This window comes from Ostrea edulis, chromosome 6 (genome assembly GCF_947568905.1).
Source record: "Ostrea edulis chromosome 6, xbOstEdul1.1, whole genome shotgun sequence".
In the NCBI taxonomy this organism is placed as follows: Eukaryota; Metazoa; Mollusca; class Bivalvia; order Ostreida; family Ostreidae; genus Ostrea; species Ostrea edulis.
This window is the reverse complement of record NC_079169.1, coordinates 68,231,991-68,255,607: the sequence shown is the minus strand read 5'-3', so window position 1 is coordinate 68,255,607 and position 23,617 is coordinate 68,231,991. Positions and strand designations below refer to the sequence as shown.

Genomic DNA, 23,617 nt, shown 5'->3' with positions numbered 1-23,617 from the left:
AGGGCTGTAGTGCTATGTATGACACTAAGGACTGCAGTGCTATGTATGACACTGAGGACTGCAGTGCTATGAATGACACTGAGGGATGCAGTGCTATGTATGATACTGAGGGCTGCAGTGCTATGTATGACACTAAGGACTGCAGTGCTATGTATGATACTAAGGACTGCAGTGCTATGTATGACACTAAGGACTGCAGTGCTATGTATGATACTAAGGACTGCAGTGCTATGTATGATACTGAGGGCTGCAGTGCTATGTATGATACTGAGGGCTGCAGTGCTATGAATGACACTGAGGGCTGCAGTGCTATGTATGATACTGAGGGCTGCAGTGCTATGAATGACACTGAGGGCTGCAGTGTTATGTATGACACTAAGGACTGCAGTGCTATGTATGATACTGAGGGCTGCAGTGTTATGTATGACACTGAGGGCTGCAGTGCTATGTATGATACTGAGGGCTGCAGTGCTATGAATGACACTGAGGACTGCAGTGCTATGTATGATACTAAGGGCTGCAGTGCTATGTATGACACTAAGGACTGCAGTGCTATGTATGACACTAAGGACTGCAGTGCTATGTATGACACTAAGGGTTGTAGTGCTATGTATGACACTAAGGACTGCAGTGCTATGTATGACACTAAGGACTGCAGTGCTATGTATGACACTAAGGACTGCAGTGCTATGTATGACACTAAGGACTGCAGTGCTATGTATGACACTAAGGGTTGTAGTGCTATGTATGACACTAAGGACTGCAGTGCTATGTATGACACTAAGGGTTGTAGTGCTATGTATGACACTAAGGGCTGTAGTGCTATGTATGACACTAAGGACTGCAGTGCTATGTATGACACTAAGGACTGCAGTGCTATGTATGATACTGAGGACTGCAGTGCTATGTATGATACTGAGGACTGCAGTGCTATGTATGACACTGAGGACTGCAGTGCTATGTATGATACTGAGGACTGCAGTGCTATGTATGACACTAAGGGCTGCAGTGCTATGTATGACACTGAGGGTTGTAGTGCTATGTATGACACTAAGGACTGCAGTGCTATGAATGACACTGAGGGCTGCAGTGCTATGTATGACACTAAGGGTTGTAGTGCTATGTATGACACTAAGGACTGCAGTGCTATGTATGACACTAAGGACTGCAGTGCTATGTATGACACTAAGGGTTGTAGTGCTATGTATGATACTGAGGGCTGCAGTGCTATGTATGACACTAAGGACTGCAGTGCTATGTATGACACTAAGGGCTGTAGTGCTATGTATGACACTAAGGACTGCAGTGCTATGTATGACACTAAGGACTGCAGTGCTATGTATGACACTAAGGACTGCAGTGCTATGTATGACACTAAGGACTGCAGTGCTATGTATGGCACTAAGGGCTGCAGTGCTATGTATGACACTAAGGACTGCAGTGCTATGTTTGACACTAAGGGCTGCAGTACTATGAATGATACTGAGGGATGCAGTGCCACTAATGATGTTCAGGACTGTAACTCTAAGACTCTCTTATTGTGTCAATACCCACCAGGACACAGGAGCTCAGTTCTGAATGTCTCACCCAAAATAATACCTGTCACTCCCTCTCTTCTCAATGCTGAACATTTGGCAAAGGAGCAATCACTACCTATGTTTTACATTTTAAGATCTTTAATACACACTTCATGTGTGCAAATCGAGATTGGTGCTTTGTCTACAAAGTTTGGAATAGTTAAGTGTGATGAGAAGATGTGATTTTTTTTATGCACATGCATCACAGGGGTATGAAAACAATGAAAGCATGAGATTTGTATAACTGGCAAAGCCCATTACTGTAAATGTGGTTACTGTGCTCACAAGGGAAGAATATGTAGCAACATGTATTGCTGCTAATAATTTCTGCAATCAAGCAATGAAAATGTGAAAGTGAAATTGAATTTCTGCATGATCAAAAATGCAAATTCAATAAGGACAATATAGCAGGCACATTAGAGTCAGCAGAACATTATAAAGAAGGCAACAATCTTGAGAGAGAGAGAGAGAGAGAGAGAGAGAGAGAGAGAGAGAGAGAGAGAGAGAGAGAGAGAGAGATGGGGAAATTCACCTGTTCTGGTTGACAAAATGCATGTACTGGTGATGTATTGAAAAAAATACCAATTAGATATTGGATTTTAACTCTGTTTTTAAAAAAAAAGGAAAGCTAAATTACAGGACTATTTTGCACCTATGTTGGTTGGCATGGTATTTCTCATCTGAGTGAAATGATGTTCCGTGATCAATAGCAAATAATAACCAGGCGGACTTGTGGAGACATTCTTTCCAGCACACTATAGACTAGGCTAATTATGTAGACCTCTAATAAAGTCCCATTATCTCTGTGAGGGAGCTAATTTTGGCTTGATTGAAGTTCCTGGAGGGGCTTCACACCCTGCATTAGAGGTAGATATTTATAGCAGGAAATTCAAATAGAGAGAAACTGAGAGACAAAGACTTTATGGGGTGAGATAATTCCCATCAAAATAGCTTACAATACATCTGTGAGCTCAGGGCGGAGTTTTTTTTTAATGAAAATCAAAGTCCAGAATTACATGTATCTGTTCTTTCGGTCTTTTACCCCTACCAAAGCCTTTATTACTGATTGATATTATTAAAATGAAGACCATCATGGTCATCAACTTTACACAAATTCAGTATATCTACAATACACGGTCATCAACTTTACACAAATTCAGTATATCTACAATACATGGTCACCTTGCTATGGAGATGTGCACTGCATGGACATTATGGTCCGGCTAGAATGAACTAGCTGTCACCCAATTTTCCAGGTGCCCAAGAGAAGCATAGAGTTCACAGACAATGTAGAAAATCGAGAGGGGTAATTTAGAAATATGATATTTGCCACAATAGATCAATACGGGGTGGTTATCCATGGATTCTGGTCCATTTTATTGTGTTCATATACAAAAAAAGAAGATGATTTTGACTAACATTCAGATACATTAAGGTACAGTTATACTCTGACTTTTTCATGTCAGAAAGTGTGGTGAGTATACACAAACGTTTGGATGATCGAGACTACACCATCATTTAGAAATTTTTTGTGTCACAATTCCAGAAGTTCCTCATCAAACATGGCAGAGATTTCACAAAGTCAAATCTCTCTGAGAATAGAAACTTAGGTAGGTATTCTATTTTCATCCTTAGTCTCCCCCCCCCCCCCCCCCCCAATGCAGTGCACTGTTTAGTGTATAACGATATGTAATATATTTACTGTGGCAAGACAATATAAGCATTATGCCATGATCTACTGCCATGGTCTACACTTTAACATCGTAAAACAACTGCAGCAGTTGTGGATCTAAGTTAGGAGTTGAAAGGTTAGTTTAGCATGCATGCACATGAAAATGAAAACCAACCCTGCCTCTTATACATGTACTATAAAAGAGAAATTCCTCATCATGATAATTGTACATACATGTATATCTACAGCTACATGTATAACCTCTCATTGAATAAAATACTGTCTGTCATGTTTCATACCAACTGAGACCAGAATGGCTAATTTTGACTATGGATTACTCCGTTTATCTGATTGAGATATAGGGCTCACGGTGGGTGTGACTGGTCGACAGGGGATGCTTACTCCTCCTGGGCACCTGATCCCACCTCTGGTGTGTCCAGGGGTTCGTGATTGCCCTTACTCTTAATTGTAAATTCTTTATAGGAGTAATATGATTGATCACTGTTTGTTATCTTTACCTTTTCATAAAACCATTTTACATCCAATGACCATGATCAATTGCAACTTGATTAATTCTTGGCTTGTGAATGGATTTCAATGTATCAAGACAATAAGGAAAAAAGTAGGGGGATAAACATGAAAAAAAATCATTCACTATTATGCAAATACTGAAACATCTAATTATTGTGTTAAATCAAATTATGTCATTGCTACATGTAGATTATTAGATAAATTTTCAAGAGAATCACCTCCTTGCCATTTAATAAGGATTTATGAGAAATTTTATTATCCTATTGTGCAACTATCAGTACACTTAACTCAGACTTTTTCCATTTTTAAAAAAATCAAATATCTTACTTTCCATTGGTAGAGGTTAGGCCAAGCACATATATATGGGTGGGTGGGGGAGGGAATGGAGGGTACCCCACCATCAATGGGCTAGGTAGAAAATAAATATATTCACTGATTTGTATGCACTTCCAGATTTAAAATACTAAATGTTAGTCCATAGTTGCAGTATTGCATGGACCCCTATAAATATGCATAGGGTGATGGAGGAAATTTCTGGATCCGCTCAATTACACATGCGGCTGTGCTGTAGTAGGACTAATGGTATAAAATATTAATGGTTCAAGTCAAACACTTCTCAATTGTGAAATATAATTTCAACCGCTAATATTGTATATTCATGGAAAATATGTATATTTATAAAAAATATATGAATCAGTCTGTTCTTCTGGGTGGACAAGTTACTGCATGAAACAGTATATTTTTCACAGTTCATAAAATTAATAAAAAAAACCTGCTAAATTCCATTTGCTACAACCCCCCCCCCCTCCCCCATGATGAAAATGGATACTAAATTTATGGTTAATAAATTTCACTGAATAAAATTTCATTTTTTACTATGATTTCTCAATTCGTACAATTGGGAAAACTTTGTATAGTGTATTATAGGTAGGGACAATATATCACATTTTTTTTTTAACATCCTGGAAAATTTACAAGTTTTTAATATTTTAGGAATTCAATAGTTCTACTAATTAAAACCATGCAGAATTAGCTAAAAATATCAATATCAACCCATGCATCCAAGTTTTGGTTTGCAGCAATTAAGTGTCCATCTATAATGCTTGGTACCTCTGTTGGTACATGGATGTATTTGGTACCTCGATCTTTTTTGTAAGTATGTATGATTTGTACTTCTGGGGTTAATATATGTTTGGTTCCTCTTTTTGGTATAACTCTACTTGTTAGTTTATAAATTACCGGTATATGTGTTTTATATCTTTACTTATACATGTTTATCATATTTTGTACCTCTATTTGGTGTTGATCAATATATATGTATATTGAAGTTTTATTTCCCCCATACATGGAGGATTTAAATTCTTGGTTATGACCATGGCAGAACCCCCTCCCACCACAAAAATAATTGATTGTACAGTATTTGCGCAAATATATCAACCTAAACTTCAAAAGTAAAAAACATATTTTCAGAGAAGAGTTAAAAAAACCAGGAAGCATTTATCTATGACTAACCATTTCTTATAAGATACATTTATTTCAATTTCCTTCTCAGTTACATCTCTGAGGAAATTGAAATTCAATACCCCCCTTTTTTTTTTAAATAAAAGATTTACTCTTCAATTCTTTTTAATGCCTAAAGCAATGATTCTCTCTTTAGGTTACTTAAATTGAAAAATCTCCAAACCAAAAAAATATCTATGACATTTTAATAATACAAAATGTACAAGAAAAATAACTTGACTAATACCTGAGACTGGGACATATACAAGGACATTTTGTATTGTTGAAGGATTATAATACTGTCTATAGACAGTGCTGGTCACTATCTCTGATGTGGTGGGGCTACCTAAAGTCTTCCTAATAAACTATCTGTAATGTTGACAATGGGGAAACTCCAGACCTAGGAGAATCAATTCATGAAATTGGTGACTGCCTAAACAAGCCCCCCTCTGTTCAGAAATCAAATCAATACTATGTCTTATATTCCATAATAATTTAAAATAGCTGTGTATCTTGGATTCCATTATTCATGAAGATTTTTATCATCATGAATAAAGTTGTCGTCATGAGAATTAAGTCCTCCAGCATGCTTGAGGTTCATGGCGAGATACTTTTGACTTGACGCTATACTTATGGTATGTAGGGATGTTAACTGAGGCTCTAACTTGTAGGAGTAACTAGTGGGTATACACTTTAGTAGTCAAGAGGCATTACCAGTCAGAGATAGTGGGTAATTGACAGAGAATCTTAGCTTGTTAGAGTTGTTGAAATCCTATTGGAGACTTTTACATTTCCTTCATCTCCTACTTTGCAAAATTTGAATTTTCAAAAAGCAGTGTAAATACCATACCCTATCTTTAGTTTGATCTTATCATTTTGTTATTACTCCAGTGACATGTCAGACACAAGAATATTTAAAAAAAAAAAGAATCATTTTCAGTTATAGTGTATTGGCCCTCCATACAAGGTGGTTTTAAGATAAAAAATTATAATCTCAAACAAGATGCAACTTCACCATAGCAGTTACTCATGCAAACTGGACGTCTTAAAACACTATAGTCTGAAATACACATTCTATTTAACAGTGGTATGCGATGTTGTTGCAGTGCAACATGATTTCTCCCTATTTGCCTAACAGAGTTTGCTCCCTTTATGCAGTTCGTTCCCATTTTGCTATAAGTACATGGAATAAAATACTCTGCTTTGACAAACTGATTTCCTTCTCGATTTCTACATTCATTTTCTTCACAAAACTGACTCGACTATCAACCCCCCAATAATTTGTAAACGTAAAGGAAAATAAGAAAAGACAACTCGACAACTCGGTGCAGAGGCACATCCATAACAAAGTTTTGACAATATTGATTGCTTGTCGATTTTGGGGATGTCTTCACAATTTATCTGTATAGATAAGAATCTTTAAACCAGGTCACTTATCACTCTATAGAAAGGATAGCGACACGTGTTCTAGTTCTATGAATATTTATACAGATAACACTATGATGACCTCGCACATGTGTATTGTCAAAATGTAAACAAACATGTTTCAATCAATTTTACGATACCTTTTAAATGAGGAAATTCATATTCTCTTCTTGGTTCTATTTCTTTGTTATACAGATTAGCGAATGCCATAATGGTTTTCTGTAGCTATCTCGACCTTAAGGCAATGACAACTCCAACAACGAATCCAGGAGGAAAATCTAGTACTTCATGGAAGCTGCCATGTTTTTCTTTCTATGACCTTTTTGACTTTCGACCTTTACCCTATGAATCTCATTTGCTCTCATATATTCTTCCGCGCTAATAAAAATGCAAAATTCTTTAATAAATCAGAATTTTTATCGCATGACAACTCCATATTTATATTGTATTCATCAAATAAGATATATAATTTCATTTAATAATGGATTACTTAAACTATTTATTAGCGACCATTTTTGTCTTTGCGGATGTGCGGTTTACGTTGTTCGTCCTCATCCACCACGATATTCATAACCCTTTGAGCACACCTCTATTTAGCATCTCTCCTTTGGCTGTGTTATCCTGTGTGTCAACCTTGCCTTTTCCCTCTGCTAGTGTATACCCAGGTATGTTTCACGTGCATCCAGGTAGCTTTCGCCTTTCACTTTTTAACATTTGTATTTTTATTTCTATCTTAGGCTACCGGGTAATTTCTTGTCAATGATCTATCGCACGCTGCTATACCAGAAAATGTAAAAATAGCATTTTGCATTTCCATAGCGCGTGCAGTCTCTGTATTATTTCCCCAAATTTTTAGCACCTTCCAGGTGCAGCTTTTGTCAGCATGCATGTAATATATTCCATCCTTAGTTTTTCTTCCACTTGAAAAAGTTCTTTAAAAAATTGGTGAGTGGGATTTAAAAAAAAAAATTCTTAAAAATTGCGAAAAAGCGGTTCTTTTTAGTCTCATATCGTATTCACCTTGTAGCAGTATCAAATCCTAACCCTCGGTATTTTTTAATTTTGTTCCCCCCTTTCACTCACTCCCCCTTTACCATATTCGCAACCATGTTTCCTGAGGATTTCGCATGATGCTTAGACAGAAGAAGAAAAAAAAATCAACACAGATGAAGAGAATGCATGAGGAACAAACCTTGTAATAAGTTTTTAAGTTTTATTTTACTCCATAATTCTGACTAACATTTTACCCTGTGGAACCATATAATACCAAAAGCTGAGCACTGATCCCACTAACCGCCGCACAAATCCTCTGCTTTTTGGAAGGACAGCTTAAATTCACAAAAGGGATGGATTTTTCATGTTATGTGGAGTGGACATTGACAACACAGATGTGATCGAGATGCCCTCCGCTATAGGTGTGTATGTACTGTACAAAAATCTGTGATAGCTCAATCACCCAGTGACAACAGGTGATAATTGGCTCATGGTAATCCTGCAATCTGAATGTGTGCTTTGTAAATCTGGTACATGTAATGATTTTTCTCCTGCTTGTCTGTATTGAATTTAGCTTTCTGATTTTACCCTCATAAGACTGGTATTGATTGAGATATAAATGAATCCATGAATGACTGTATGGTTGGTGATGACATTTCTCTGGTGTTTGCAGAGGGATTTAAAAAGTGGACACTGCAGAAGACTGGGTAATAAATTAGCTGCCAATCTGATGATGACTGCACGGGAGATCGCTAAAGACAGTACATAACTTGTTGAAATTCAATTAACAAGGAAACATATTGATTTTCATATTGACATTCTTTTTGCTTGATGCAAGGAGGAAAGATGCAAAATGTTAACAACTTCTATGTAATATTTATGCACTTTGGGATACACTATCTGATGAATAGAAACTGGACTTCTGAGATTTGTGTGAAAGTTAAACATTCCTAGTCGTAGACTCTCGCTCAGGTAAATATACAGTAACTATATAGATTCTCTTGTTATTTTGATAAATGGCCAATACAAAATAAATTTACATGACGGAGGTTTGTATTTTTGTTTTCTATTGAAACGGAAAAGATGGATGGTCAAGGTAAATATCTGAAAGTGTTAATATTTGTCTGAGGAAGAAATGTGGAGAAAAGAGCTCTCTACAGAATAAAAATAGAAAGTGTTCAGAATTTACAGAAGTAGAAGATTTTGTTTGATTAAACCTTTTCTATACACATTCTGTACAGAGCAGCTGTAGATTTGTGTTTAGACAGAGGGAAACACAGCATGTTGTTCCTAGTTGGTGACCACAATCATTATCAAGTATAATAGAAATTGGAGTCTTAAGCCTGGGATTTGACTTTGTTTGGTCAGAATCTGTTGTTGTGAATACAATAACTTTGACAAACCATGGGGCGATTTAGTTGGACAGATTTACAGTACAGGATAGGGATCAGTGTGATCCTAATCCTTGGGGTTATTATGCAATTTGTGCTTTTTGAATATGGGTCATTGTAAATCGGATTTACTTGGCATTTACTTGGAGCACGGCTCAATATGATTTCTGTTTACAGCATAGATCACTTTATTGCATAATTTATGGCAAATATACAATTTCATGTTTATTTTTTATCCAAAATCCAATCTAAAAACACAATGTTGAGTATAAAAGGATTGCATGTATCGAGGAAAAGTCCTGAAAATTTAATTGCTTAAAACATTGGCTCTTAGAAATGGCATAGATTTTTGTTATTGCATCACTGTCTTTTTAATTAATGATTAATATTGCTGCTTTAATTGTAGATCTCCCAGGGGGTTGGAAGGGCTGTGGGGATTTTAATATGCCTTGGCTGTGCTAAACCTTTAATATTTCTGAGGTTGAATTTGCATATTGTAGGTCTGAAGTAATATTGACATTTCTATGGCAAATATTGATGTAACTAAATATTCTAATACTGATTTTCCACTAAATATGTATAGAAATTGGCTAAACCACCCTCTAGTGCTCATGGCTTCTTGCTGGATACAAAGTTTAATTAGCACAGGTTGAATGTGTGCAGATCTGAAAATGGATAATTAATTCATTGATCCAACCTCATCTTATCCAAGGAAAGAAATACTAAGAGGGAGTCTCTGCAGAGATTGACTAATAAAATACTTATGGTAAAGAAATAAAATGCTTGGATGACCAAGAGCCTCCTGTGAATGTATAATGCACAGATTGATATTCAACAAGATGTATCAAACCCAGTTCTTCAAGATCAGACATCATTAACATGATAATAAAGCACAGGGACTTATACACCAAATCTCTGACAAAGAGAACCAGAAAAACGTTTGGGATCGACCCCAGCATGTCTAATCACAGCAGCATGTTAACACATACTGTGTGGTACAGTTCATGGTTTATAAGGGGAGAGGGTTATGGTTAGAATGGTGATGCAATGGCTTAATCCAATGCAGGGTCTGGGGTATTTTCCATAGGGTGAAACTTAAGTTAGAGAGAGGATTTCTAGTGTCTTCAATAATCTCAGGTGTAGGTAGTTTTTATTTTCTCTCAGTGTGAGTTACAGGCAGGCTGAAAAGGATTTGTTCTATAAGACTATGAGAAATACCATCAAAGACTGCTGTAATGCTATTATGAATGTTTAAAAGTGATGGGAACATGTACTGCATGTTGGAGGATTTTCTCACTAATGTAGCAGGTTAATTGGACCATGACCCATGTTTAGTTGTTGTTCACAGAGCATTGTCCTTTATATGACAGTCCCAGTCAAAAGTATTTCTGGGTATCCATAAGGCTTTTCCCTCCTGGGCACTGAGAACAGTACTGTGATAGATTATCTTGTAGAGGAGGTGATTGTATGTAGAACTAGTTACTCCTCCACCAAACTTCATTGTCTGTTGTAGGGAAGCTGGGAGTTCACCCTGACTTTCTAGATAGGAATTGTTTGGTTTTGTGTATCTGACAAAAATGGGATTGATTAACATAGACAAGGAATTCTGACCTATTGTACATAGTTCACAGATATTTCAATACTGTCCACTCTCCTTGCATTTGATGGGATGCAATAGAGGACAGAAACTCCCTGTCATTGTGATTACAGGTTTTTGTTTTGTAGACAATTAGAGATAAACATTATGTAACTAAAACTTAAAGGTATTAAAGATTGGATTCCTGGCAGGGTGATTTTGACAGTCATTTTATCAGGTGATAAATCGGGATTTAAGATTGTCATGGTTCAATTGGCCCCCATTTTCGCTTGATCCCCCACACTTTGCACCCCGATAGACATCTCTGTGGTTGATGGTATCACAACCAGTTCACGTTGCCTGCAGGTATTTGGTTTCCAAACTTCTTGATTAAATTAGAAAAAATGGCAGTAGGCCGAGACCTGCTTTTACTCGGGCTTGAGCATCTGGTTTGTAATGTTACGTTTTTTAAGGAACCTTATACACCATTGTTCATCAGGAATTTGAAAAGACTCATCATTTTTATTGCTGCTCTGTTATCACTTTGTATGAAGGTGAAAGAAAAATGAAAAGGGGTGAATTGTTCAATATTTTATTGTTTACAGACATTTGTGATCTCAGTAAATTTTAAGATATATCAATAGCATTTTATAATTGACAAAGGGTGCTGGTTGAGATTTTCTTCTGTCACACACTAGCTTCTCAAGCCCTCTCGATCATTCATGAAGTTCCTACACGGGTAAACACATTGAGTATAATGGAAAAACTTACAATGACAACGTCAATGCATGGAAGGGAAGATTTATAGCATCTTGTTATTGTCATGGCCATAAAGGTATGAAAGTTCAATATTGTCATTACACTTAGCATTTAAAGTATGCAGGGATCAGAGGGATATCCTACAGGTACAGAATGGAGTCTAGGAAGAAATGTTGTCATTATCATTACATTGATCCAGCTAGTATATGTTCTATTCATCTGTGTGAAAGGTGGAATTTAGTCGGGACAGACTAGGAATCTGTGAAGGGTGGAATTTAGTCGGGCCAGACTAGGAATCTGTGTGAAGGGTGGGATTTAGTCGGGACAGACTAGGAATCTGTGAAAGGTGGGATTTAGTCGGGACAGATTAGGAATTTGTTTGAAAGGTGGGATTTAGTCGGGCCAGACTAGGAATCTGTGTAAAGGGTGGAATTTAGTCGGGCCAGACTAGGAACCTGTGTGAAAGGTGGAATTTAGTCGGGCCAGACAAGGAACCTGTGTGAAAGGTGGATAGTCAACTGTAGGGGACTGTGTCACAAGTAAACGCTGCTCTCACTAATTAATGAAAAATGTAGACCTGCATGTTCACAGGTTCCCGTCTACTTGTAAATGGGGTCCCCAGTTTTAATGGAAGATGACCATTATCAGTAATGAGATAAGTAAAATACAAGTCATGTATTATCACACAAAAATTGATTTAGGTGAATAAGATATCCCTTAGCTATTCGAATGGAGTTAAGAATTGCAGTTTTCCTTCTGTTTCGTTCAGATCAAATGAAGCCTAATAGGACATTAGGTATGCCTTCATTCTTGGTTATATTTGTTTGGTAGGGTGCATCTGCTATTATTTGGGGAAAAAAATCTTCAGAAAGCAAAGATGCTTACTGCATGTAATGCAAGGTCTGTAGTATTGAAGGGTTCATAAAAAGTGGAACAATTCTGATTGAAAACATGTTTTCAAAGGGTATAGAATGTAGAAATTATTCACAACAATAAAGACTATATCTAGGATCTCCTTTGTTTGATAGTCTGTTACCTTTGAAGCAAAGGTTATTTCTAATCTAAAGCATACGACAGCTGAATGTTGGCATATGTTTGTGTGCTAGAAAGAGCATTTTCTCAGGAGGGGGATTATTCATTCTGAGAACAGCAGATTGGAAAATACTTATTACATCCAGTTGTGCCAAGCATTTGTGAAAGTGGCATTTTTAGCTCTAAGTTGGAGGATGTAGCATTTTGTAGTTTAAGGGCAAAAGAAGCTTAATTTCTGCAGCAGTCAGTGAAACACATGTTTTAGCACTTGAGGGATTTTTTAAAACATTTTTTTTTTTGCATAGTTGCATTTTCTATTCAATAAAACAGAATCCACTGGGAGACAATATCTGTATATGAAAGAAAATGTTATTGTGGAATTAATTATTAATTTCCACAGACTTCCCTGAATTTAATATATGAAGATATTAAAGCTTTCAACATCAGGTAATTTAGATATCAGCATATTGCAGCTGATTTGCTGGAAATGTGACAGATTACAGGTTGATGTGCCAGCAGGAATCTTTAGTGATTGATACTATGAGGCCCCCAAAGAGTGACTGCTCTAGGGCCCATGGCGATAAACTTCCCTCATTATGAGTTCAGAGTCATCGCAGAGGCAGAAGAGTTGAAGAAAGCTGAAGTGATTGACAAACAGATGATCTCTGAAGAAATAAATCTGATATTTCAATATTGTTTATCCTATATTACACCCATATAAGTTCAGTAATTTTTTCATTAACATCTCAAAATAGTAAGGGTCGGAGTTTCTCTCGTTGGAAAATTCTAATCACCATTTTGTCAACTTTGGTAAAGTTTCCATAATAATCACGCAATATTGACAGATTCCCCATGATTTATTTTTGCTCTCTGCATGATAGTGGCAATGAATAAATGTATATGATTAATTCATAGAAATTGCTACAATAAATGTACCCATATTATCAAAATTTGAATAGGAGGTTTGATATAAATGATCATTGTGATAAAGCTTCTTTAGGAAATTTCATTTACACTTCGGGAAAAACTGTAGCATAATGTTTTCAATTGGAAATGCAGCCTTATTTCAGCCCGAGAAGACACTTAAAGAATCACGGGGGTCAAGCGATGCAAACCTACTAAGGAATCTTTAAAAAAAAATATAGTGTAATAATGAAGGAAATTAATATAAAGTATTTACAAATGTTACACCTTCATTTCAACTGCCAAGTTAAAAATGACATGGTATATATATAGAGATTGTGCTTCGTTTTGTTGAATTTTATAAGTTGTGTAGTTTTTATACCCCTCCATGATTTAGTAGTGAAGAGTAACCAATCGGGACCACTTGATCAGACCCTTGGAACCACTAGAAAATGTGAGAATTTGCAAAGCAGGGATTTCCTACTCCTGATGGTTCTCGTGACTAAGGCAATCCTCTGAATCATGTCACATGTCTGTTCAAAGGTTCATATGTTGTAAATGGAGTGCACCATGTTCTAAGATGGAATAAAATGATTTAAAGGAATTTTCTGCCAAAATTAATTCACATTTATTCTGGTGTTAGATTGGGTTCCTTAACTGTGGTAATGAAATGACGATCTTGAATGGTTTCCTGATAATTAGTTAACATATTGCTCATCATTTGGTGTCTGTAGTTAAAATGGAAGGTCAGGCGGAGAATTACAAGTCATCACACTTGGATATCACGGGAGGCCGACTACTGGGACTAGAACTCTGTGATTTGTGAAGGAAGTATCGGAATTACAGGGTCATTGACTGCATCTGCCTCCCCAGTACCATGCATAACTCAAGATATATAGAGATAGGACCCAAAATTGGCTGATCACTTAATTAATGCATGATATATGATACAAATAAATGTTTAATTTTTCAATTCTCAGCATGTAATGCACGAGTTCTACACATTCCTTCGTTTTATGGGAGGTGTGGTCTCCGATAAACTGTGGGAGAAGCTTGATTCCCTGTAACCCTTCATAAGTCTGCAGCTTTTACGTTTAAATGGAAGCTGAGTGAAAAAGCTAGGAGTTGTGTGAACTTTCGACATGTGTAGAAAGGAAGTTGTGGAAATGATAAATAAAGTTAATATCAGATTTTTTTTCTTCTCTCTCCACTATGGAGAACATCACCAACAGATGTTAAATGTTATCAATATGACTAGGTAGATTATCAATTTAACCATAAACAAGAAAGCTCTGGTGTCTGGGGTTTATTTTCTCCAAGGAGCCCATAAGAATCTCTGCTGACGTAAAAGTCTATTTCAAACAATGTGTGTTAGGATTGTGTGATTAGGCGATATCTGATACATACTTATGTGAAATCGGCAGAATTTGCCGAGATTGAGTGCATACATTGCTGCAAGAGATCTACAGTTAAAATATCAGTCATTGTTATTAAAAGATAAAGGGCAGTGCTCTTTCCAATAAATAATACTTTGACATTTAGAAGCTTAATGATTATTTCACAATATGGAAATGGAATAGACTTTATATTTCACATGTTTTAGGTGAATTTTGTCTGTAAACATCTTTTTATGCAAGATCACATAAAGTCTTCACAGGGGATTCTCTTGAGAAATATTGCACTCAGTTCAGACATTCAGGTTGAACAAGAAAAAGCTTCCTGATTGGATCTTACTAATCCATTGACAAGCTCCGTCAATGTCGTGAATCTTCCATTAGAATATGACCAGTGCTCTGGAAATTCTCCAACTGACCAGAATACTTGATAGTAATTGATGTTTGCAAATTGACCACATTCCCGGTCTTTGAAAATGAAAACAGTATGTCTTGCTGATAGAGAAAGAAATTGGAGATTTCCAGACAAAATCCCAAATTTGGACAATGTAGTACAACATTCGTCTAATCTATAGATAAAAGATTTTTTCACATTCCCTAATGGCTCTGAACAACAATGTTGAATTGCTTGGACAGAATTCTTGCAATTGAATATGAAATGATTTCTTTGAGCAGAATCTAGCACTATCTTCTTAAACAGTAAACGGTCAATAAACGGATTTTCCCTTTACTCTTATTGAAGCAGCTGATAAGATTGCATGCCAAAATGTGCGATTTTTATCCATGTAGAATCCCATTCTCCTCTGGAGAGTCAGATGCAAGTTCACTGAGGTACAAGATTTCCTGCCAATCTATGTGAATTTATATGATTCAGCTGTTTTCGTAATGTATGCAAAACTGCATTTCAATCTAATATATTGATCAAGTCATGAGGTTTATCATTTTCATATAGTATCAAAATTTGTTGATTCACCATAAAGCTCTTAGATTTTCATTTTAACATCTTGAAACTTACTGGGGGAAAAAATCAGATATTGTATGAAGCATTTTGACACTTTATTGTTAAATGTGATGTACAATAAAAATTATTATCTTGGTATGTGAGTTGGCATTGAGGTTTTTTATGTCAAGGTTGTAATAAGCTGACAGATGATTGGCAGATGGAAAGGGCATGACTTGTACTTACGAAGAAATTGGGGTCAAACTGAAGGTCACTGTGAAAGATTTATATTATAGCAGAATAAGTGAACAGGAAGGGGACAAATTGTTAAACAAGCCGAATGTGAAATATGACCCTCATATGGCAGGGATTTTAAATCTGTACCTGGTAATCTTTATTTGTGTAAGCTGTATATATTCCTAGAACAAATGAAATATACGAATCACTATAAATATGAAGCAGATATAGTTTACAAAAATGAATTGGGATTTGGAATACTTTCTATCATAGTTTTCACGGTACTTTATGTACTTGACACGGTATACAGTTTTCACGGTACTGTGTGTACTTGAGTACACGGTATACAGTTCTCACGGTACTGTGTGTACTTGAGTTCACGGTATACAGTTTTCACGGTACTGTGTGTACTTGAGTACACGGTATACAGTTTTCACGGTACTGTGTGTACTTAGAGTACACGGTATACATAGTTTTCACAGTACTACCTTTAGGACATGGTATACAGCTTAGAATGGCTCCTTGTTTTCTTTTTATCTACTTTGTTTTTTCACAGTTTTCAATTCAGGGCTTTTATATCCATTTTATATTTCTTTAAAGGTTAAATTTAGGGTTTGGTCAGTGAAAATAGGGAAAATTTAACTGCAATTAAAATAAAGCTGCTTACAGCATTGTGAGCATGTGTAAGAGATGGGGCATTTCGCTAGTACCATATTCAGCATACTGCATTTGATATAAGCATGTGGAAGTTTATGGAGCATTTCCCTTTACTTTAGTTAGCATATATTTTGTCTCTGTTGTTTTAATGCAGCTGCCTTGCAGATCCTCATGTTTTATGAAATTTGCAGTGGGTGGTAAATTTCAAGATATTAAAAAATTCATTTCTTCCACGATATGTTCATCTTTTTGTACAAAATGATGATACGATTGCAGAATGCTGATGTTGTGATTTTGTGGATCATGGTATAGTTCTGATATGGAACCTTATCTCGGAAGAAGCACTGAATAAATGTAAAATTTATATATATTTATTGAATAGGTTATGTTGAATCCATCATTAATATTTTATTAGATTTCTAATTACGGTGAGCAGTTATCGGAACTCCAGTAAATTTATATAGACTGATATTTGATCAATGAGAATTAAATTTTGAAAGTTTTTTTTATGCATCATGTTAGGAGCAAAGATCAATTTCTTTTAGACTTCAGCTGAATGTTGAATTGACCTTTAATTTCTTGTTAGATTTGAAGATAGATTTTCATTGTCATTGATATATGTTGAAACTAAAGAAAAATCGACACTTGAGTTCAAATCTGTATGGATTAGGTAGAGGAGACACTTTGTGTCTTAGGTAGGTGTGATAATTGATGGGAAGAGATAGATAAAGAATTGAACAGAGGACTTCCAATCTGCAAGGCTTGTCGTCATTATTGATCACCGTCTAGACCCTGACTGTGTTTAATCTAATTTGAAAATAGGGAAACTTTATGGCCATGCTTGATGGGTCTTTTTGGTCCACAAGCTATACGTCTTAATATGGTTGACACCCCATCTATCTTCAGGGAAGATGAATTTTCTCCATGGTCTTGCATCTTGGTCCTTTAAAAATTTACTAAAAACCAGACCTTAGGTATGCAGTTTAGTGATAGTCAGAGTAAACTTTTAAGCTTCAAAAGTTTATTTTGTTGTAACTTGAAATAAAAAGGGATTTATTCATAATATTAACAGGACACAGCTAGAACTTAAGACTTTATTATTAAGCAGTGTGTGTCACCAATGGAAGTGTAAAGGTAATTCTTATGTAGTAGGGGGGACACTTTGTGTTTGGTGTCTATGATTAAGTTATTTCTCTCTGGATGACAGGCAATCATTTGATGATAAACATAGCACAACGTTATTGATGTATGACACTGGCTCCGGCCTCATGTTTAGACCTGTGACAGGTCCGCCAAATTACCAAGTGTTTGCAGATACAGGTGTAAGCACAGCCATTAACCCTGTCAAAGCTGGGATAATCCCAATCTATCTCCCTCCTATCTGTAGCAGGGTTTCTCTTCCTGTGGGCTGAATGGAAGTGATATAACTGCAGCCATAAAATAATTGAACTAGAAAATAGTGGGTACCTCAAAAGCCAATGTTGTTTCATTTATAGACATCGGAAAATTGACTTTGAATTACATAATCTGTTACTATGAACAACTTTTGAATATGAAATGAAGCCTATTATTGTTGAAGTGACTAAATGACTTTCAAGTTGACTTCCATTATGGTTACTGTTGATGCGACTACAACTTTTAATCTGCATGGTCTTACTAAAGTAAAGGTTATCAAAATCAGTTCTATACATGTACAATGTAATGGACTATCCACAAGGTAAAACAAAATTGAAGTAGCTATATTCCAACATGTTATTGATCTCTTTTATATATGAAAAGGACTGGAGGCTTGATACAGCTCTCTGCTTCAATTCATTAAAGGGTTATTAAAAGCAAACATGTTGAAAGGTTCATCACTATACAAACTACCAATTTATCAAGGCTCTAGCATATCACAGGGAAAAAGATATAGAACTTTAGTCAATATTGTATTGACATTTGCTGCAAGGTACTGGGGCTGAGATTGAAGTTATAATTCCCAGAAACAAACCCCCACTATACGTTCATGGTTGCAGAATAGATATGGTGGCATTGGAGGTTTATTTTCCAAGACAAAGACCCAGCAACTTCAAAGCTCATCTTGGTAAGCTGATTGATTGCAAGTCCAGACTGCTGACAAAGAAATGGTAGAGATGTATTTACTGATCAACACTGGCTTAGTGGTGACATCTAAAGGTTACTGAGCTTAAGAAGAATTCCCCTATACAGACCCTATACCAGAGGTCATCTTCACAAAGAGCAATTGACTGGTTTTTTTGGGGGGGGGCAACATCTAAGGGTTTGGAAGTATTGTTTGAAAGACCACCTCCCTTCTTTTAGTGGCAGTCTGGAGATCATGCATTGGAAATTCAGTCCCACAAAATATGTTTTGATTTACATTCTATTTTCCCTAGTTGATGGTTTTTGTAATGTTATCATTGCTCCCTCAGTCATTTTCTTTAGTTTCAAAATTATCAATATTGTAAAAAAAAAATGCATGTTGATATTATTGTGAAATCTTTATTCAAAAATCTGCTATTGTTTTAGTACAGGTGATGCTCAATGAAAGTTTTGTGATAAGGGTATTACTTTCTAAACCTTGTTTTCTGTAACATTTTACCAATATATACATGTAATGATGAACAGTTTAAAAGTACCCAGTATTGAGAACTGCAAGTAAGGAGAGCTCTTTAAGTAGATCTGATTGTGTAGTCGATTGGATTTTCCTAATGTAAACTCCAAATGCAATCCCTGCTATGTAATTACTGTGGATGGCTTTTGGCTTTCTGTTTAGCCAACCACCCCCTTTCACTTGTTCATTGTTGTCAAAGTTAACATAAACAGTTCCCCAAGTTATACTGTAATTTAGTAAGATGAAAGTAAATATTATTTCTAGGTAAGTGGTAAGTTGTAAATTAAAATATAAAGGCGCTCTTTAATAGAAGTATAATATTTTTAATATTTGCTGTACGCAGCTTTGATTGATCTGCATCGGTGTTAATTAAATAGTTGTATGGTCCAAGTAGTTCAAGGTTTTTCCCCTCATGCATTAATGAGGTATTTTAACACACCTATTGAAATTGTCATGAATGGTAAAACTGTAAATAAATGTGGTGGTGTTAGAAATTAAAATTTTACCTCTTGCAGCACTAGTGCTACCTAAAAGTTGCAATTTTAATGTAAAATCATTGATTGATTGATTGGGGTTTTACGTCATTTTGGCAATATTTCAGCCATTTTACAGGGGGGGAAATCATCAGGAAGAAATTTATAACCCCTTCTGAGGATTGAAACACATCTACAGATTAGCAGCCTACTGGACAAAGAAAACACTTCTAATTTTATTTCTGCATCTATGTCATTCTTCTGTTTGACAAACTTGTGACTATTGTGATACCTCTTTATAGATCAGATACTTTGTGAGATATTCCTTTTTAAAGGTGAGGTGCTTTGTGTAATGGTGTGTAAGTCGTGTGGGAGCTCCTTTAAGAGAACATGCAGATACTCTTTGAAATTTGGGGTGGACAGCTGCCATTACCTTTGATTTTTTGGCACTATACATTTTATTGTAAATAAACCATAAATCTTGGATTCCATTCTATTTTCATTGAAGCTGATATAAACTAAATATTTTATTGTAGATGATGTAAGAATTCTAAGTAAACGTTGAATTCTTATATAAGCTGTAAAGAGTGTGGAAGTGGTCTTTCTCACTTGGCCGGTGTAAAGACTCTTCATTCTCTCACCAGAGGGCGCGTTACGCAAGCTTCACATACACCTCTGTCAACGCTTGGAATCACGTGACAATATAATCACATGGTATAAACAATCATTCTCGGTTTCCTTTCCCTTTAAAAGTTCGGACAACAGGTGATACATCAGGCTCTTTTCATAGCCCACTGACACTTTAATAAGTACATATTTACCATTCAGCTGTTTGTCTCTTATTTTACAAGTTTTGTCATATTTTTACAGCCTTTCTTACTTTTGATTCCATGTTTACATTTAAATCTCCACCACGTGTATGTCCTACATTCATACGCATATTGCGAAGTAGTTCCAAATTTATGATCAGAAAACGGCGATTTTAAACAATTTACAGCAAGCATCAATTTAATTGCACCGAAAACATATGATAATATGACTAAATATTTAGTCCAAAACATAAATGTTGGATAATAGAAACTTTTACAAGATTTCTGTAAAAAGCCGTTGACAGAGGTGTAGTGCGAGGAGCGCACGGAACTCTGGGTAGAGAATGAAGACTCTTAAGAAATGGCTATACTGTAGATTCCTTAATTTACGCGAGTACTTATTATCGCGAAATGACTCATGGACGTCAAATTGCGAGAAAATAAATTCACGAGTGCTCTGTTGATCAATTGTTTTTGCATGTATTTTAGCAATATAAAAATAAAAGCGAGAAATATTTTTTCGTGTGTGATGTTTCTCGCAAAATTACGCGATAATAAATTCCTTGTGTATATTTAGGAATTTACAGTATACAAGGATGAACTCCACCAACCCAGAATGACTTCAAATTGAGCTTTTGCATCAGATGATATTAATAATGTCTGTGTAGACAAGTGTTTGAATTATATTTGAGAGATTTAAAGTATTCAGGTATAAGTATCCAAAAATATTCATAAAGCAGAAATGAAATGACCACCTTTGATGACAGAATCGAAATGTGAACATCCACTATTAGTGTTTTGGGAACTGGTTACAATGGTACATGCATTTTTAGCAACCTTAAAGATTCCTCAAATAGATATTTGTTTACGATACTGTCTGAAAATTTGGACATTACCTTTTTTGTAACATGTACAAGGGATAGGCAGTTCCAAGTAAACAATCAGTGGTATCTATATAAATAATATCTATGATAGGCGTATTTTAGTTTAATGACAAAAATACATCCATACATTTGTAGCAGAGACAATATTACGAGTTGTGTACCGGGGCCCAGACTTCCACGGAAAACCAAGCAGTCACCACAGTGTATGTATGAGGCAGAGACATACTAGGTATGATGGCCTCATGATGACCAATTATTTCTGGCCAGATAGGTGTCTGCTGAAAGTGGGCAATAAATGAGGCTCGTCATGTGACAGTGAACAATCCCACAGGACCGAATTTACTGCTTCATAACGACATAAAAATTATACAGGAATCTGTGCAGTTTATGTAGTGAATTGTCGAGGGTTATTGATCAATGTTTGAAGATATGTAGACACCAAGAGAAGTACACACCTTTGTTATTCCTGAAGAGGGTTGTGTTGTAAAACGAAATAGGTGAATATGACCCAAGGTCGAGGGTCGTTATTAGGGTTATGAGACCTGAGAGTTGTACTCAAGTATTACCTTTGTATGTAAAACATTCACATTTATCAGTACATGGGGTGTACATATGAAAACAATCAATTTTCGAAATATGAAGTTAAATTCATCTGTGTTGACATTATGGTCAAGGTGGTCAATGATCGTAGTCCTTTGTGTATAGGTATACATGTCAACACAGGCAACTTAACATTGTATAAATAATCTTAGATGAGTTTAGAATTTATGACTGTAATATCTCCAAAGTCCAAGTACTTTTATGTAGATTATTTCAAAGATTAAGTGGTCCCATATTTACACTTTGTTTAAAAATCTGCATTTATTAGACATGCATACATAACCCTTACTTTGATGGGGGTTTTATCGGTTTAAAATCCAGTGAAACACGGGAATTTAAATTTCAATTTGTTGTTGTCTGATGTATAGATAAAGTTAAAGATCCACGTACAACACATATACAGCACGAGGGTGAAATGATGTTCCCTCGAGTGGAAAAAGCATCTGTCATTAACATGAGGTCGATAGGGTCACTGCTGTCTATAAGCATGTATAATGGTAGTAAATGGGGAAAAAAAGCTGTTTTAAAATACATAAGTCTTGCTGCGAGAATGGATGTGCTCTTGTGTGTGGTTTGGGGTGGATTAAAGGAAAAACACTTTAATTGATAGACAAATTTCCATGATTGAGGATGGAATTAAAGATCTAAAATCGAGGAAATAAATGTTACCTATTTGTTAAAACGCAACATAAATTTAAGAGAAGTTTTATTCTGTAAAAGGTCAACTCAGCTGGTATTACATAATGTCTTATTCTTGTGATCATCAGCTAAGGATTGATAGTATATTATTCTGTATATATATAACCTTGATTTCGTCTGGAGAGCATGAAGTTGTGTTAGTACAACAGTTTCTAGGTTACAAACCTAACAAAAATGAACGTTTGAAGCTACTTAAGATAATAATGTAGGATATCTTCAGAGTCGTTTGTAGAGAAAGTATCTGTGGAAAAGTGCATCGATCATTCCACTTGTAATGAAACTCCTTTGCTCTCTCTCTCTCTTTCTCTCACACCTGAGTCTTTTTCAAAGACTATTTTATTGCTTTGTCATTTTCTTAACTGTGCATGCATGATCTTATAAAGTTTAATATAGATTTATAATTTCTTATGAAAGACTATACAGTAATGTGTTCACGTATTTCTTCCACACTGCATGATCATATATTATACATCTTATCAACAATTGTTGTCTGCTAAAGAAAGCTCCTCAATATATTACTGGAACATATTGTTTTATTTGGTTAATATGAAAATTTTCTGTTTTAGAGAAAATTATGTCCAGAAACAGTTGTACTGGAACAGAAGATGGTATTATTTTCAAATTAATTCTGCAATCCCTTCGTACAGGGCTATACACTACAGTGTTTTAAACTGGCTCCAATGTAGGGTTTAAATTAAAATGAAATTTGCGAAGGATGTAATTTGCAACAAGTTAAAAGCAGATCAATTGAATTTGCAGTTCAATTTGCATTGTAAATGGGGAATCTTCAATTACAACACTGTGATAAGCTTGTCTTGTATCCACCAATTCATCACAACTGCATGATTTACTGTGTGTGTGTACAGATTGTGTATGATCACAATGAGATATTCCAAAGTACAGCAGAAACTGCTATGTACATGTACATTGTCCTAAACTCAATGTGTAACAATT

General features: G+C 35.7%; 2 protein-coding genes across 8 annotated transcripts in view; one reads left to right on the top strand and one right to left on the bottom strand.

The window, feature by feature from the left end:
- Window positions 1-7,019, bottom strand: part of LOC125646423 (molybdenum cofactor sulfurase-like) — a 37,541-nt gene extending 30,522 nt beyond the window's left edge. Inside the window, exon 1 of the mRNA XM_048872690.2 lies at window positions 6,846-7,019. Coding sequence (XP_048728647.2) covers window positions 6,846-6,915 — 70 coding nt within the window. The 5' untranslated portion in view covers window positions 6,916-7,019. The remainder of the gene's footprint in view (window positions 1-6,845) is intronic.
- A 215-nt stretch (window positions 7,020-7,234) lies between these two features.
- The window catches only part of LOC125683264 (poly(rC)-binding protein 3-like), a 79,333-nt gene continuing 62,950 nt past the window's right edge, over window positions 7,235-23,617 (top strand). For 3 of the 7 annotated variants that reach the window (XM_056140574.1, XM_056140579.1, XM_048924237.2), the window contains exon 1: window positions 7,235-7,370. The gene's annotated coding sequence lies outside the window, so the exon portion shown is untranslated. Of the gene's footprint in view, window positions 8,229-8,371; window positions 8,671-23,617 lie in introns of all 7 variants that reach the window. The other 4 variants (XM_048924240.2, XM_048924235.2, XM_048924236.2 and 1 more) reach the window with 4 other exon arrangements.